This window comes from Hordeum vulgare, chromosome 6H (genome assembly GCF_904849725.1).
Source record: "Hordeum vulgare subsp. vulgare chromosome 6H, MorexV3_pseudomolecules_assembly, whole genome shotgun sequence".
Taxonomy (NCBI): Eukaryota; Viridiplantae; Streptophyta; class Magnoliopsida; order Poales; family Poaceae; genus Hordeum; species Hordeum vulgare.
This window is the reverse complement of record NC_058523.1, coordinates 380,767,456-380,785,329: the sequence shown is the minus strand read 5'-3', so window position 1 is coordinate 380,785,329 and position 17,874 is coordinate 380,767,456. Positions and strand designations below refer to the sequence as shown.

Genomic DNA, 17,874 nt, shown 5'->3' with positions numbered 1-17,874 from the left:
TAGGAAGTAGATGTAGCACACAACATTTGTGACGTAGAAGACGAGCGGCGGACCTTTGGTGGCCTCCACCTCCCATATTCGGGCCACGGTGGTGGAGCGGGTGATGACCCCACCGCCTGACGGCGGGGTCGCTGCCAAGGCGGATGACGATGTGGTGGCGGCATAGGCGGCCGCCGGTATGGTGGCGGTTGTCGGTGGGGTGGCGGCCACGGCGACCATCGGCAGCAGCTGCCATCTGGAAGCGGTGGCGGAGCGTGTAGTGGGTGGCGTGCAGACACCCACTAGGGACACCACGTGCACTACACACTTCAAAGGACTGTCGCACCGACGCGGTGAAGCCTCCCAGTTGGAGTTGTCCTCTGGAGGAGTGGTTGAGCGACGACGACCGACCGGTGCCATTGGTTATAGGGGAGAAGCAAACTTGATAAGCTACGTGGAGGGAGGGGATGAAGGCGATGTGCAGTCACCGTCCATGGGGGTTTATATAGAAGGTCGGCAAGCATTGGGGTTTTGGGGGATTTCACCGAGTCATGCGGGAAGCTAGCACTGATGTGCGCGGGAACCTGCACGGTTGTGCATGTGGCCAAAAATGCATGTGCGGTGTCGAAGTGTGCACTGGAATCTTTGGGCGGCAAAGCGGTGACAGGACGGGAAAGAGGAGGAAGAAATAATAAGTACACAAACGATTAATAAGAGAAAAAAAACATTTGCATTTTATTATGACGTCTTCGGTTTCCCCAAGACACCGACGGTTTGCAACCGCTCTTGTGCGGTGCTCAAGCGTGCACTCGATTCCTCCGGTTGCAGTGCGGTGACAAGACGTGCAAGAGGAGAAGGGGATGACGCACAAGCAGACGAGTAGTAATAATAGAATACCTACAATATTATTCATAGTAAACGGCAATTTCCTACGTAGCGTCGGTAATGATTTTATCAATCGTTGACAATTTTTTACCGACAATCGTCTACCCACAACACACACAACGTGTCGGGATGATCCTCCTATGTTATTATTGGTCTTCACACCGAATTATGATTACTGAACTATTTGTTAGTTATCACACACACCTTCTTACACTAAATCGTTTATGTTGTGCTGGATCAATGCAAACAGGTTATCCGAGTGAACTATATGGCGTACTTCGCACACATATGTATTTTGTCAATCGTTTGTGTTATCTTTGCTAATCGCAAACAGTTCATGAGGACCACTATATGCCATGCACTGCACATGCAGGTTCATATGAATCATTCCTAATGAACCAACCATTGCACACAGTTTGTGTTATTGGTGACGGAGCTAGAACCATACATTTTGCGATTGATGGTCGCAGACAGTTTGGTCAAAGGGTCTGAGATACATGTGTCATCTTAGGACCTTCCCGCGGTAGTGTACGTCGATTACTTTGAGAATTCCCCACTCTTCAAACCCCATCTTTTTCGGCAACGCTTTTTTCAGATGACGAGGCATGTGTTCGATCGTATTCGGGAGGGAGTGGCAGCATATGATAGTTAATTTGAGTGCAAGGAGGATGCATGTGGCAAGGTTGACTTCTCCTCTTATCAGAAATGCACTGCAATAATTTCTATGATTGCATACGAAATTCCTGATGATCTTGTGGATGAGTACATCTGCATGAGTGAGTCCACATGTCTTGCATCAATGTACAAGTTCTGCAAGGTCATGGTGGCAGTGTTTGGCCCTGAGTACCTGACAGCGTCTTGCAAAGACAACCCGGTTTTTGGTGATCAATGCGGGTAGAGGTTTTCCAGGAATGCCTGGCAGCATAGATTGTATGCACTTGAAGTGGAAGAACTGTCCATTTGCTTGGCATCGAGAGTACAAGGGGCATGTGAAAGGTTGTATTATCATAATAGAAGCAGTGGCTTCACAAGATATTTGGATATGACACTCATCTTTTGACATGGCTAGTTCTCACACTGACGTCGACGTGCTTCGACGTTCTCAAGTATTCGCAAGGCTTGCAGAAGGTCATTGTCTAGAAGTCAACTTTGGAATCAACGGCCACCATTACAACAAGGGTTATTACCTAGCTGATGGTATTTATCCCCAGTTGTTAACTCTTGTGAAGATAATATTTGATTTGGAAGGAGAGAAGAAACATATATTTGCCCAAGCACAAGAGAGTGTCAGGAAGGATGTGGAGCGTGCTTTTGGTGTGTTTCAATCTCGATGGACTATCGTTCGACATCCTGCATTGATATGGAGCATCGAAAAGTTTCGAGAGGTGATGACTGTTTGTATGATCATGCACAACATAATCGTGAAGGGTGAGCGAGATAACAACACCTACAACCAAGGGTTTGAATATCATGGTGAAAATATTGTGCCTGAGCAACAAGAACCGACAACATTTCAATAATTCACCTAATTTCATCATGAAAGGCATGATTGTCATTTGTCATACTCATATGCAACTCCAAAATGATTTGGCTTAATACACACAAAATTACATTGATAACCAATACATGTATCGGTTCATTTTCTTTCCATGTATTCATGACCATTTATATTTGATTGTAATTTTTTTTTATTTGGTTGTGAAACTATTTGTTATTATGATATTATATGACTTATTTGGTTGTAAATTATACGCAACGTTTCTTTTTAGTTAAAAAAAGTCTGCATTTGGTTGCCGGCCGGTGGGGCGGACCAAATACTGTCGTTCGTGTTGGGCATTGCCTACACACATTCATAAGAAAAAAGTTTAATTTAAACCTTAAACTTGTAGAGCTTGGTAAATCAAACATCCAACTCAAAATTCCGGTCGTTGACAGCCTGAACTTATCAATCAAGGTCCAAATTGAACCCCGCAGCTGTCTTTTACATAAAAAATCAAATATCTCAAAATGGGATAATTTCTACTTCTAGTCTTGCGCGGGCCGCCCGGTAACTATTTTTTTGTATTCATGCCGACTTGCACAGGAACTGTTAGTTTCGGTAATTCTTTTTTTTTCATACTCGTGCCCAACAACTCTTTTTCTTCTCTTTTAATTTTTTGTATCCGTAATTTCTTTTACCATTTTATATCCTTTTTGTTTTCTTTAATATACAATTTCCATAGACATTTTTGTGTTTACATATTTTTTCCTTCTTTCTTTTTTATTTTTCATTTTCCCTATTTTATTATCAGATTTATTTTTAAACATTATGTATCAACTTTGATGTACACTTACAATATACATTGAACATTTTACAATACAAGGTCAATTATCTTAAATATATGTTGTACATTTTTCAACTTCGTATTTTTTAGAATTCATGAACAACTTTCAAACTTGTGAATGTTTCAAAAAAAATCATGAAAAATAATTCAAATTCACAAAAAAATTTGACTTCATGAACGTGTTACGAGTTTGTGGGTATGTGTTCAACTTCACAAAATATTTTCAAACTCATGACCATTTTTTTCCAATTCATGAACACTTTATAAATTTGTGAACGCACTTTTCGAGTTCATAAACATTTTTTTCATTTGAGTTCGTGATCTATTTTTTAAATCCAGGAACAATTTTTAAATTCAAAACATTTTTGGAATTCATGAAAGTTTTTCAAATTCAAGAAACCTTTTCCAATTTGCAGACATTTTTCCAAACTGTTGAATCTTTTTAACATTTGAGAACATTTTTTATTTCCGAATTTGTTTCCAGATTTGTGAACATTTTTGAATTCACAAACATTTTTTTCAAACTCCTGAAGTATTTCCAGCATTAAGAATATTTGTTAATTTTTGAAAATTTATATCTCATTTGCAAACATTTTTTAATAACATGCACATTTTTTCATATTCATAAAAAATAAACCTTGACTAACCCATCAAAGGAGCGACCTCGAAGATGTAATCCCATGATGGTCGCTTTCCCGGTGCATCAAACAGCTTCAAGGTTCGATTTATACTGGAATTTATAAGTTCAAGGTGCCAACGATGGGGATTCGAAGTTAAAGATTTGATTTAGCTAAGCTATACAAGTTTAAGGTTTAAAATAAACTTTTTCTCATTCGTAAACAAGACCGGACGGCGTTCGTTTGCCTAACTTATAATTGGATAAAATCCACTTAAAATGGACGTCTCTTTGGAGCGCGTGTTGGAATTGGCCTTACGCAACGGTGAAATCAAGAGTGGGCACGGCTCGGGAGGCCGGCAAGCGGCAAGCAAGACATCGGCGGTCGTAGCCTGATCCCATCGACCGGCCGTGTCAGCCGAAGACGCAACCCTTTCTACGCTAGCTCCCTTGGATGGGCCGCTCGGATGGATGGTTTGGTTAGGTCATGACAGTGAAATAAAGCGGTCGACCGACGACGCCACCTCGCCGGCCCACCGCCCACAAAATCGTCGGAGAAGTGGTGGTGTCTCGTCGCACTGGCACGGTGTCGGTCGATCGCGCGGTCGTTGGTGGTGGTATGATGATAGCGGTAGTGGTACATGCCGATGTCACGCTGCCGCCTCCCGGTGAGTCTACTCGGTGCACGACCAGTGTTCTCTGCTCATCGATCACCCGCTAGTGGCTGCGTGCTCTCTGCTCCGGTGACCCATGTCAGGTGCCGGACCGCGAGCTCATTGGACTGGAGGAAAGGGGCGACGGGCATCTTCATCCTAGTGCCCACTGACCGCCGGGAAAAATAGCAATATCTCCATCCCAAAGGAATCCATCGCTCCACCACTGGTTGTTTTGTTGTTAGCTAGCTAGTGGGTTGTGTAGGGAGATAAGGCGCACCATTAGCCACCAGAATCCGGTTCCGCGACTTGGATTACTTATAAGTCTGGGGCTAACCGTGCCATGATTGTTGATTAATCGCGCGGATATGTTCTTCGTTAAAGTCTCTGCGAAATACTACTAGAAAGGAGAGATACGCACTAAAGCAAAAAATAATATTACCCAAATTATCGGTTCACGACGGCCGGATACGATCTTGTCTTGTGCACATGAAGACGATTGAAATGCTGCGCATTCTATCTAGTCTTGTGCACATGAAGACGATTGAGATGCTGCGCATTCTATCTAGTCTTGTGCACTAGTGGCACGGGCAGTCTGTGACTTGTAGTGGAGTACATGTGATTTAACGATGACACTAAACCAAAGATGAAAAGGGCTTTCTGCCCTCCTAGTCCTAGAGCGGTCGGTCATTACTCATTAGTGTTCTTGCACACGCACGCCATCATCTCTCTCAGGGAAATCAACTCCAAATTTAAACCTTTCCAAGACTCTACTCAACCGCACAGGTCCGGCAATTCGTGGAAAAGAAGGCAAAGGAAAAGACAAAAGTTACGGGTAGTGGGCGTGCAAGTGGCGTAGCATTCCCGCCAGGTAATTGGCCGCCCCTGTCCGAGTGGCCATAGACGAAATGCGCACCGGTGGCAACTTGCACCATACCTAGCTCAGTCTGTTATTTTACCACGATTAGATGTATGTTCCTATATGATATGAAGTCAATTACCATGTCACTGAGGAACAGGTAGTATGATGCATATCAATTAGGTAATTTTAATAAAATGACATAGAACTAAATGAAAAAAGAAAAGGTTGAGTATCATATCATGATATCATATCATCTTAAATGATATGCTACCGTGCGTTATGCATGACAACAAATAAATAATTCCATAATACTAACATACAGATATAGTATCATATGCATAATACTAATATATGATGGCAGGCCGGTGAAATACGAGACGACAACACGTACGTCTTAAAGTTCCATAACGCTTAAAGGAATGATGATAGGCTCCATTAAATCCTCCAAACGACTCGCCGAGTTCCAAAATTAAACTGCATATGGTCTCGTACGTCTGTATTTTCTTAGGGTAGACACCGAGCCAGATAACATTAAACCGATGACCCAGACCCAGCTCTCACCAACAACAGAGCGCAGTGCTTCATCCACAGATTTTATCAGCCATCAACTCGAGCCTAATTTATAATAGACCAAAATGCAGAGTACGAGTAGAATTCTCCCCAGCCCTTTGTACCGTATAATAAGCGCCTAGCTTTTGGAGCCGTGCCATATGTTCACGGGAGGGCACGGCAGGGCCATGGCCGGCCCGGCCGAAAGGGGCGGCTGCACATGCACAGCTTGCCGCTGGCCGTTGACTCTCCTGCCAACCTGCCACAACCAGCCATCCTTCAGTTTTTGGATATACTCCCTCCTAAATATAATTATTTTTCGATATTTCATTAAAGATCTGCATACGGAGCAAAATAAATGAATCTACACTCTAAAACATGTTCATATACATCGGTATGTAGTTCCTAGTGAAACATCTAAAAAGACATATATTTAGAAACGAAGGGAGTACAAGCCTGACAAGTATAGCAACTAGCTATCTTCGAACATATAAATATCTTATGGAAAGCATTCCTAATTAATCATGATTTTGGTATTACGTCCATGACAGGGCCCATTATATGTAAAAAATATTACTGTATTTGTTATAAAAAAATCGACAGTGCTAATATCTGCAAGATTGATTGCCTGTATATTCTCTAAGAGACTGCTCCCTTGAGCTCGTAGAAGTGCCTTCAACAGCAATCGGTTACACCCGTGCGAAATAGCCACACATAGAGAAGCATAATCAATCTAGTTCTTCGAATATCTAGCAATATCCATTTTGTATGCAGGCCGTATCCTTCACCAGTCCGCTTTCACGCTAGTTATTAGATTCATATCCCGAAAACAGCCAAAAGGAAAAGGAAAGCGAGAATGAAAAGGACGGTTAGGCCAACTTTGAACGCAAGTCAAAAGATTTCCGACCATGGATTTCTCTAGCAAGTTGACAGAGACAATCAATTTCCTCAAGAAAATTCGGGACTCCCACTGCCGAGTGCCTGCACAATCAAAGGTCAAAACCGGAGCACGCACCACCCTACTCTGATGTCCTACCGTCTCACACCTCGCCTCCCTCCCTCATCCTTCACTGCCGCCTGCCGCCACCATTGTTGCTTGGGAAACCAGCTTTACGCCCCAAATGGCTTAGATATCACATAGCTCCTGAACACAGCAAACAAGAACCTCTCTTCCCCATTCAAGAGCATCAGCATAGCTCTTCTTGCATCAATGGGGCATTTCTTGATGAAACGCACTACCACATGGCCAACCTGTTTCATCCTATGGTGCTTGTCCACGCAGCTTCTCTTCCTGTCCCCGGTCTACTCCCTCAACCAAAGCTCCTGCAACCCAGATGATTATGGTGCACTGGAAGGCTTCCTGAGAGGTCTCACCGGAGGCATCAGCAGCTGGATGCTCTCAAACACGACATCCGAAGTGGCTAACTGCTGTGCATGGGCGGGTGTCACATGCGACGCTCGCGGCCGGGTCATCAGGCTGGACCTCCATGGCAGGAACCTCAAGGGCGAGCTGGCACTTTCGCTTGCACAGCTGGACCATCTCCAGTGGCTCAACCTCTCCAATAACAACCTCCGTGGTGCCATCCCGGCACCCCTCGTTCAGCTCCATAGGCTGCAGCGGCTCGACGTAAGCAACAACGAGCTTTCCGGCACATTCCCGGCCAACGTGTCACTCCCAGTGATTGATGTGTTCAACATATCCTTCAACTCATTCAGCGGCACCCATCCCACACTCCATGGTTCAGCTCAGCTTACGGTGTTCGACGCAGGGTACAATATGTTCACCGGGAGAATTGATTCAAGCATCTGTGAGTCATCTCGAGTGATCCGTGTGATAAGATTCACTTCGAATCTCTTTGCCGGGGAACTGCCGGCAGGCTTCGGAAACTGCACAAAGCTCGAGGAGCTATATGCCGAGCTCAACAGCATCTCCGGGAGCTTGCCAGACAACCTATTCAAGTTGCAATTTCTGAAGAATTTGTCTCTGCAGGAGAATCAGCTCACTGGTAGGATGAGCCCGAGGTTTGGCAATCTGTCCAGCCTTGCTCAGCTGGACATTTCTTTTAATTCCTTCTCTGGACAACTTCCAGATGTTTTTGGTAGGCTTGGCAAGTTAGAGTACTTCTCTGCACAGTCCAACCTCTTCAGAGGCCCATTGCCTGCTTCATTGTCCCAGTTGCCATCACTGAAGATGATGTACTTGCGAAACAATTCACTGAATGGAAGGATCAACCTCAATTGCTTGGAGATGAGACAACTGTGCTCACTTGACCTTGGGACAAATAGGTTCATTGGCACAATTGATAGCTTGTCAGATTGCCATCACCTCAGAAGCCTAAATCTTGGCACAAACAACCTCAGTGGCGAAATACCAGCCGATTTCAGAAAGCTTCAGTTTTTGTCCTACATCTCACTTTCGAACAACAGCTTCACAAATATTTCCTCGGCATTATCTGTCCTTCAGGACTGTCCAAGCCTAACAAGCCTTGTGTTGACAAAAAACTTCCATGATGGGAAGGCCTTGCCGATGACTGGAATATATGGCTTTCATAAGATCCAAGTGTTTGTGATTGCTAATAGCCATCTTTCTGGAGCAATACCACCATGGCTAGCTAATTTCAGAGAATTGAAGGTCCTAGATTTGTCATGGAATCAACTGTCTGGGGATATTCCTGCATGGATTGGTGATCTCAAGTTTCTATTCTATGTGGATCTTTCTAACAATTCACTTACAGGGGTAATACCAAACAGTTTCTCGAGTATGAAGGGCCTTCTTACATGCAACAGCTCACAGCAATCCACAGAGACTGATTATTTTCCATTCTTCATTAAAAGGAATAAAACAGGCAAAGGGTTGCAGTACAATCAGGTTAGCAGCTTCCCACCGTCTCTAGTTCTCAGCCATAACAAGCTCATAGGTGTCATATTGCCGGGCTTTGGAAGTCTCAAGAACCTGTATACCTTGGACCTCAGTAACAACAACATTTCTGGTATCATTCCTGATGAGCTATCAGGCATGTCTAGCTTGGAATCTTTGGATTTGTCACATAACAATCTTACCGGAAGCATTCCCTATTCATTGACAAAGCTGAATTTTCTATCAAGCTTCAGTGTGGCATACAATAATCTAATGGGCGTAGTTCCGTTAAGAGGGCAATTCTCAACATTCACAGGTTCTGATTATGAGGGGAACCCCAACCTCTGTGGCACCCGCTTTGGCTTACCCCTATGTCATTCGAATCATGCTCCCATCATGTCTGCAACAGGAAATCGGAAGAATAAAGGTCTCATATTAGGAATAGTTATTGGCCTTGCAATTGGAGCAGTGATGGTTTTGTCTGTTGCTGTTGTACTTGCATTGAAGAGAAGCTTCAGAAGGCAGGATCATATAGTCAAGGCTGTTGTAGATACAAATGTAGCATTCGAGTTGGCACCAGCATCACTGGTACTTCTGTTTCAGAACGAAGATGATGACAAGGCATTGACTATCAGTGACATCTTGAAATCTACAAACAACTTTGATCAGGCTAACATCATTGGTTGTGGTGGGTTTGGTCTAGTGTACAAGGGAACACTACCAGATGGAGCAAAGATCGCCATCAAAAGACTATCGGGTGATTTTGGCCAGATGGAGAGGGAGTTCAAAGCAGAAGTGGAAACTTTATCAAAAGCTAAGCATCCTAATCTTGTGCTTCTACAAGGTTACTGCAGGAATGGCAGTGACAGGCTCCTGATCTACTCTTACATGGCAAATGGCAGCCTAGACCACTGGCTTCATGAAAAGCCTGATGGTCCATCCAGATTAAACTGGCAAAGAAGGCTTCAGATAGCCAAAGGAGCAGCACGGGGTTTGGCATATCTGCACTTGTCATGCGAACCCCACATACTACACCGTGACATCAAGTCAAGCAACATACTCCTGGATGAGAATTTTGAAGCTCAACTGGCTGATTTTGGGCTTGCTCGGCTGATTTGTCCCTATGATACACATGTGACAACTGACCTAGTTGGCACACTAGGTTACATCCCCCCTGAGTATGGCCAGTCTTCAGTAGCCACTTTCAAAGGTGATGTGTATAGTTTTGGCATTGTTCTACTGGAGTTATTAACAGGAAAGAGGCCTGTTGATATGTGCAAGCGGAAGGGGGCTAGGGAGTTGGTCTCATGGGTTATACACATGAAAGGAGAACACCGTGAAGCCGACGTATTGGACCGTGCAATGTATGACAAGAAATTTGAGATGCAAATGATGAAGATGATTGATATTGCATGTTTGTGCATTAGCAAGTCACCAAAACTGAGACCATTAACCCATGAACTAGTGCTATGGCTTGACAACGTTTGTGCTAGCAGTGAAGCAACAAAGTGAAGTTCAATAACAGTGACCTTCGTCGAAATACTTGTACTCACAGCCCATGAACTAGTGCTATGGCTTGCTAACTTTTGTGCTACCATTGAAGCAACAGAGTGAAGTTCAATAACAGTGACCAACGTGGGAATACCTGTACTCAATTTCTACCCTCTTGAATAATTTTTGTCACAGTGAATAGCTGTAAGATATGACTGATGATTGCATATGAATATGAGATGCTTCATGGGAGTCTAACGTGCAATTTAGTGCTCCCTGCGTTCCATAATACTCCCTCCGTTTCAAAATATAAGACCTTTTAGAGATTTCACTAGGAGACTACATACAAAGCAAAATGAATGAATCTACACTCTAAAATATGTCTAAGTACATCCGTATGTAGTTTATAGTGCAATCTCTAAAAGGTCTTATATTTAAGAACGGAGGGAGTAGAAAGCACATAAATTTGCGTGAAGTCAAGATTTCAAAACTTTGGCCACTAATGTTTGTGAAAGTATATAAATTTAGCATGTAAGAATGGTATTGCCTGTCTTGTAAAATACTTGTGTGCCATATGTTTGTTTACTAATTTTGTAAGCATTTCATAAGTGAAATTTATAGTCAAAGTCATGTATTGGAGACTGTAAAAGTCAAACGTGCCTTATATTTCGGAACAGGGCAGCAACAGTAAAGCGTTTGTATGCCATATGAAGTGAAGGAGATCTTGTAATAGCTCATGCAAATGTTACCTGCTTCTTCTTATTATCATATCCGAATTTCTTGTATGAAGTTCGGGAAGATGTTTTAAGGATGATTTGCACCATGGCTGACGATTCACGTGTTTGATGTTTCCCTGTATTTACTTTAACCAATCATTCCAGTTAGTCAACTTAAAGTGTTTGTTATATTGCTTTCAAAGTTGTCACAATAATCAAGACGAGTTACCTAAAATGAAAGGAACATACATAAATGGTAAAAGCTCTGTACGAAACTGTACTTTCATCATAACCATTGCAATTTTCAATTTCTTTAACTTGCGCTTCAGATAAATCATAAATGACTAGCGATCAAAACCTGTGTTCCTGGCTTCTCAGTCTCGGACTGTCGACCTGTGTAACCTATCCTATACTGCTCCTGGCTAACCACTGCAACCGAGAATTCGTTTCCACTAGTTTTATTTAACTCAGATAGTGGTAAATCAGCGACAATTAATATGGATCAAAGGGAGTACTTGATTTAAAATCACAAAGCAGAGGCACGGAGGAACATGAAGCAGGTTTATGATAGAAACCTGGCGTATTCCTTGGCTCTGGCACTCTGTCGAACAGTTGGCTGGCATGGGTAGCTGCTCCGTGTGACGCACCCAAGCCGGAGACTGCACGTCCCTGCCATCCTGCACCGCCACAGCAGCACACTGCGCCGTCTATGGGACGGCCCTTGACGTCACAGTCGTACCACGCACGCCGACGGGGGTTGCGGCCGCCGTCTCCTGGACTGGGACTCGGGGGGCCGGTTACGTCTCATTTCCGGGCTTCAAACAGCGGACGCTACGCACAGACACAGAGGGGCGAGCGCTTTCGGCCGGCCCAACCGTCATGTCATCACTGTATCAGTACAAGGAATGCTGCAGCAACTTTCAATCATCTATTTGCATCTCATCCGTCGATCTTCGATCTTACAATGTCGGAGCAACGTACCGCTTCGCGCTTAATCGGAGCGTCGTCAACTGCCGATCTCCAGATGGACGGTCTCGAGTGATGCAACGGACACTTCTAAAAGTTATTGTTTTTACTGTAGCTCTGAACATGTCGTTGTCTCTACTTTATGCTTTTGGACAATACTTAAGCCGGCGATCCGCATGTGGAGAGGCATTTATCATTGTATGTGTGCTTGTCCCTTAAGCTGCCATGTTCTGACTCGCGAACCCTAGTTGTTCTTCCCCAAAACTGCAATGAAATCCTCGAAAATCCTTTCCTGGAGTTGCCAGATTTTCTATTTTTCCTAAAGTTGTCGACACTCCTAGCGAGGCCCTGTCAATTGGTAATCAGAGCAGGTTGTGGTCCTTGATGGCGAATCGAGCCCTAGATCATATCTGGGCTCAGATCTTGTACGAGGCGGTGTAGGTGGCGCATGGGCGGTGTTAGGCGGCGCGCGGCTGTGGTAGATCATTGATGTCTACTATACAACTTTATTCTTGTAGAGTATGTTGGGCTTTCAAACGCAGATTTTTGTAGGACGGTAGCAATTTTTTCTCAAGTGGATGACCTAAGATTTATCAATCAGTGGAAGGTGTAGGATGAAGATGGTCTCTCTCAAACAACCCTCCAACCAAATAATAAAAAGGCTCATGTGTCCCCAGCACACCAAATACAATGGTAATTTGTATAGGTGCATTAGTTCGGTGAATAGATGGTGATACAAGTATAGTAATGATAGTAGATATTGATTTTTGTAATCTCAAAATATAAAAACAGCAAGGTAGCAAGGTACGAAACAACCTCAAAGTTTTTCTTTCCGATCAATCTTTCCAAGAGTTCGTACTAAGATAACAAGTTGTCCTTTTCGATCGACCTATCAAGAGTTCATACTAAAATAACATCATAACAAATTCAGATTCATAATACTCAATCCAACACAAAAAAAACTTCAAGGAGCACACCAAAATTTCTACCACAGAACATAGTATGAAAACATGCAATCAAACCCTATGCCTAGATTACCCCATTATCACCCCGGGAATCCGCGAGTTGATGCCACAACATATATCAAGTGAATCACTTGAATACCCCCAATGTCACTACGGGTATACGCATGCAAGACATATATTATGTGCTCTCAAAACTGAATGTCCAATCCAACATAACGAGATCTTAAAGTGAAAGATTCAATTCATCACAATAAAAGCATGGGACAAACACCCTACGATCCAACTATATTAACAAGGCTCGTGATATATCAAGATGATGACATCTCAAGAACGAGAGAGAGAGAGAGAGAGAGAGAGAGAGAGAGAGAGAGATTAAACACATAGCTACTAGTACAAACCCTCAGCCCCCGAGGGTGGACTACTCCCTCCTCGTCATGGCCTCCGCCGGGATGATGAAGATGACCACTGGAGATGATTTCCCCTCTCCGACAGGGTACATGAACGTCTTCAGATTGGTTTTTCGTGGATATAGAGGCCTACGACGGCGGAACTTCTCGTCTAGAGTTATTTCTGGAGGTTTCTATATTTATAGGATTTTTGGGCGTTGGAATCATGCCAAGATGGGCCACGAGTGGCCCACTAAACACCACCCCACGCGAGGGGGCTGGTGCACCCAGGTGTCTAGTGGGCACCAGGGGCCCCCACTGGTGGTTGTTTGCTCCAATATTTCTCTTTTCCTCCAAAAAATCATCAAAGCGTTTTGTCCAATTATGAGAAATTTTATTTCTGCACAAAAAAACACCACCACGGTAGTTGTGCTGAAAACAGCGTCAGTCCGGGTTAGTTCTAAATAAATCATATAAAGTGCAGCAAAACCATAGAAAAGTATTGCAAACATAGGCAAACATGGCATGAATACTTCATAAGATTATTGATACGTTGGAGACGTATCAGCATCCCCAAGCTTAGTTCTTACTCGTCCTCGAGTAGGTAAATGATAAAAAAACAATTTATGAAGTGTGAATGCTAGCATAGTGCACACGTTTGATTAATGATAATTTCAATCACTTTTCCTAGCATCATAACAACAACTCTCTCTTATAAAACTCATCATGATAAAGTAGCAATTGAAAACAAATTTTTTGATGTGGAATGCTACCAATCATATTCATCATATTCTTCTCTTTATAGAATGGACTTACGGACTTGTAGATGAATCAAAGCAATAGTCTATAATTGGGCATGAAAACTTTAATATTCAAGCATATCAACAAGCAACCAAGTCTTTCAAAATATTAACACTAAAGAACGTTGTCCCTAGCCCATCATGCTCAATCATTGATCCATTCATGCAACATACCCAAATATTAGCTACATCCAATGCTCATGTATGATAACAGTGTTCCATAGTTGGTGCTTTATAAGAGAAGGTGGAGACTCAAATAAAATTAAAAATTGCATAAAGTAAATAGATAGGCTCTTTGCAGAGGGAAGAAGAGATTTGTAGAGGTGCCGGAGCTCAAAGCTTAAATTGAGAGATAAAATTATTTTGGGTGGGATGATTTTTCTGTCAACGAAAACGGCTAAGAGTTTCCAATATCTCCCATGCTAAACAAATCATAGGTAGTTCCCAAACTGAAAATAAAGTTTATTCCTTTGTCCACCATTCTTTCACACTCCACGGCTAGCCGCATCCACGGGTACCGTCCATACCAACACTTTACAAGGAATGTGTTATTTGACAATATAAAATAAATTTTCTTTGCGTTTTGGGACTGGGCATCCCTGTTACCATCATACTCTCGTGCAATAAAAACTGAATAAACACCTATTTAATATGGAAGATACCGGCCACCCCTCGCCACTTCATGAGCGGTACAGGCACACGAAACAGAAGTTTATTTTGAGCATTAAAGTTGGCACATACAAATTTACTTGGAACGACACTGAAATACCACGTATAGGTAGGTATGATGGACTCTTTTGGTACAACTTTGGGTTTAGGATTTGGATGCACAAGCAGGATTCCCGCTTAGTACAAGTGAATGCTAGCAAATAAATTGAGAAGTGCCCAACCAAGGAACGAAAACCATCATAAGTGAACATTAAACATAACTAACACCGAATAGTGCAACACAAGTAGGATGTAATTTCATAGCATAATTATTGACTTCATGTGCATGCATAGGGAATCACAAACCTTAACACCAATATTTTTACTAAAGCATAATTACTCATCAACATAACTCACATATCACTTTCTTCATATCGCAAAACTACTACAAAGAATCAAGTTTAACATCCAATGATCTTCATGAAAGTTTCTATTATATCCTTCCTGGATATCTATTACTTTGGGACTAATTTCATTTAAAGAAAATTGCCATTGCTAATAACAAGCTCTCAAACAAATATAAGTGAAGAACGAGAGCACAAGTTTCTTTAAAATTTTCAACTCTCAAAATAATATAAGCGAAGCAAGAGAGGAGTTTTTCAAAGTTTCTACTAACTCTCAAAATAGTCTACATGAAGCATGAGAGCATATTTCTTCAAAATAGTAGCACCACTGTGCTCAAAAAGATATAAGTGAAGTACTAGAGAAATTCAATCAAACTACTCTCAAAAGATATAAGTGAAGATCAATGAGTAGTCCAAAAATTAAGTAGTTATGTGAGGGCTCTCTCTATAAATAAAGATTTTTAGATCTGATAATTTATTTCAAATGTCAAATAAAACGAAAGATACTCCAATAATAGCACATATCATGTGGACAAATAAAAATTTAGGCTCAACATAGGCTAACTGATAGTTTTTGATGAAGAAAGTTGGGATGTGTAGCATCCCCAAGCTTAGATGCTTGAGACTTCTTGAAATATTTACTTGGGGTGCTTTGGTGATGACGAGTTGATGGATATACTTCTCGCCCCTTGTTGGTTACCCCAGTGGAAGGTGGAGATGTAGTCAGCAGCAAATTTCCCTTACACGGGGACTGTAAGGTATATCGAACCAGGAGGACTCCGAGGATCAACAAGTAGGTGTCCGTTGCTCTGCCGCTAGCAGAAGACGTGGACCTGCACACACAACAAATAACTTTGCTCCCAATGAGTACAGAGAGGTTGTCAATCTCTCCGGCCTTGTAGATTGCAAATGATCAAAACACAAGCGTGAATAGTGATAGTGATTGCAACAGAAAAGTAAAAAAACAGTAAATGGTGGAGGTGCAAGCAATGGTGGTGATATGGACCTGAGTCCCATGATGTTCACTAGTGATGTCTCTCTCCCAAAAGACGATAAACAACTATGCATGGGTAAACAAATTACAGCTCGGCAATTGACAGAATTATAAATGCACCGCAATGCTAATTATACTACTTGAAAGTTAGAGGCTCAATAGGAATGGGCAATACGCCAAGACAAGTAGACCGTTTATTCATCAGCATCTACTTACTAATCATCCACCTTGAGATATCTATCCAGAACATCTCGCTGGTATTAAGTTGCGAGCCCCACCCAAAGTGTAAACTCAAAGAAACGAACAACTGCATTAACGAACTTTGCGTAAGGTAAAAAATCCTTGCAACCGCGGTCACAAGCACCGTTGTTTTCTCCCTGGTGGCAACAACACATCCCCTAGTCTCATGTTTCTGTCACTCAAGCTAGACATCAGGGGGCATGAACCCACAATCATGCATAACGCTCAATCTTGGAGTTACAATCTACTACTCGGCCAAAGAAATAAAGAGCAACGAAGAACATCCATGAATCACTAAAGAACATAATATAAAAAGATAATCAAATATATAACTCATCACAATATGAACATAATCTCATAATCCATCGGATCCCAATAAACCGAGCATAGCAATAGCAGGAAAATTACATAGATGCCTTGATCATGTAGGGCAACTCACAAGGGCTAAACATTGAAGCACAAGATTGGAGAGAAGACATCACATAGCTACTGGTCAAGGACTCATGGTCCAAGGAGGACTACTCACGGCACGTCCAGGAAGCATCCATGACGGTGGAGAAGCTCCCGGAGGTCAATCCTCCCTCCGGCAGGGTGCAGGGAAGAGGTCTTATGACGCTCCCGATCCCGAGAGCGTTGCGGCGGCGGAACGATGGAGAAATTCGCGATTCTGGATATGATGGAAGGGTTTTCGATCGGAGAGGTAAATATAGGCCGAAGGAGGGCGTCAGATGAGGTGGGACCCACCCAGGCGACATGTGGGCATGGCCTGGGGCCAGGACGCGCAGGGAGGCCACCTGGGCAGGACCTGGCTCCCTTCTGGACCACCTTTGGTGCTCCGGAAGCTTCCGTCACACTGATTTATATATATTTTTCTTGGGATTTTTGGGACTCTGTAAATTGGGGTAAAAGTCCCTGCAAAAAAGACATCAGGAGACAGAAACTGGCACTGGGTGCACTGAGTTAGTAGATTAGTCCAAATATGTGTAAAAATATATAAAAGTGTAGCAAAACATATAACAATGTCACCCAAAAGATCATGGAACAAGCAAAAATTATAGATACGTTTGGGACGTATCAACATCCCCAAGCTTAATTCCTGCTCGTCCTCGAGTAGGTAAATGATAACACAAATGATTTCTGTGGTGACATGCTAACACACATATAAGAACTTCAAAGTAAAGCAAGTAAGATATGCAATTCAAGTCAAGACAATAACAAGCAAGAGTCTATATTTAGTATTGAAATTAGCAAAGTAAGAACATAAAGGTGCAACAGCTCTCGCTGTCCGTGACTCGAATGTCTCCAAATGGTGTTTGCATGCAAGAAGTGGGAGATGGGTTTAGAGCATAAAAATACTTTTTTTATTGAGAACTCAATCTACTAAAACTTCACACTTGGTCTCCTTCGGAATCTTATTTTGACTCATCCCCGGACCACTAGCCAGGCACAAGTCAAAATGATCCTCTCCCTTTTGACTTTGAGCACTCATGCAATGGATGAGCGCAAGAAAGATATGTTGGCACTTAGGATGGCAAAGAG

The 17,874-nt window shown here is 42.7% G+C and overlaps 1 protein-coding gene and 1 long non-coding RNA gene across 2 annotated transcripts; one reads left to right on the top strand and one right to left on the bottom strand.

Moving 5' to 3' along the window:
• Positions 1–5,617: 5,617 nt before the first annotated feature.
• LOC123404064 lies at positions 5,618–11,791 on the bottom strand. The gene is made up of 2 exons (XR_006611619.1): positions 11,508–11,791; positions 5,618–6,127 (listed from the first exon to the last, which is right to left on the bottom strand). It is a non-coding gene; the product is annotated as an uncharacterized LOC123404064 (long non-coding RNA).
• LOC123404063 (phytosulfokine receptor 1-like) lies at positions 6,327–10,481 on the top strand. Its single transcript, XM_045097988.1, has one exon. The coding sequence runs from the start codon at positions 7,079–7,081 to the stop codon at positions 10,235–10,237; it is 3,159 nt and encodes a 1,052-aa protein (XP_044953923.1). The 5' UTR covers positions 6,327–7,078; the 3' UTR covers positions 10,238–10,481.
• Positions 11,792–17,874: the final 6,083 nt, after the last annotated feature.

Coding starts and splice junctions, on each gene's coding strand:
- LOC123404063 (XM_045097988.1), top strand. CDS start 7,079: ATGGGGCATTTCTTGATGAAACGCACTACCACATGGCCAACCTGTTTC.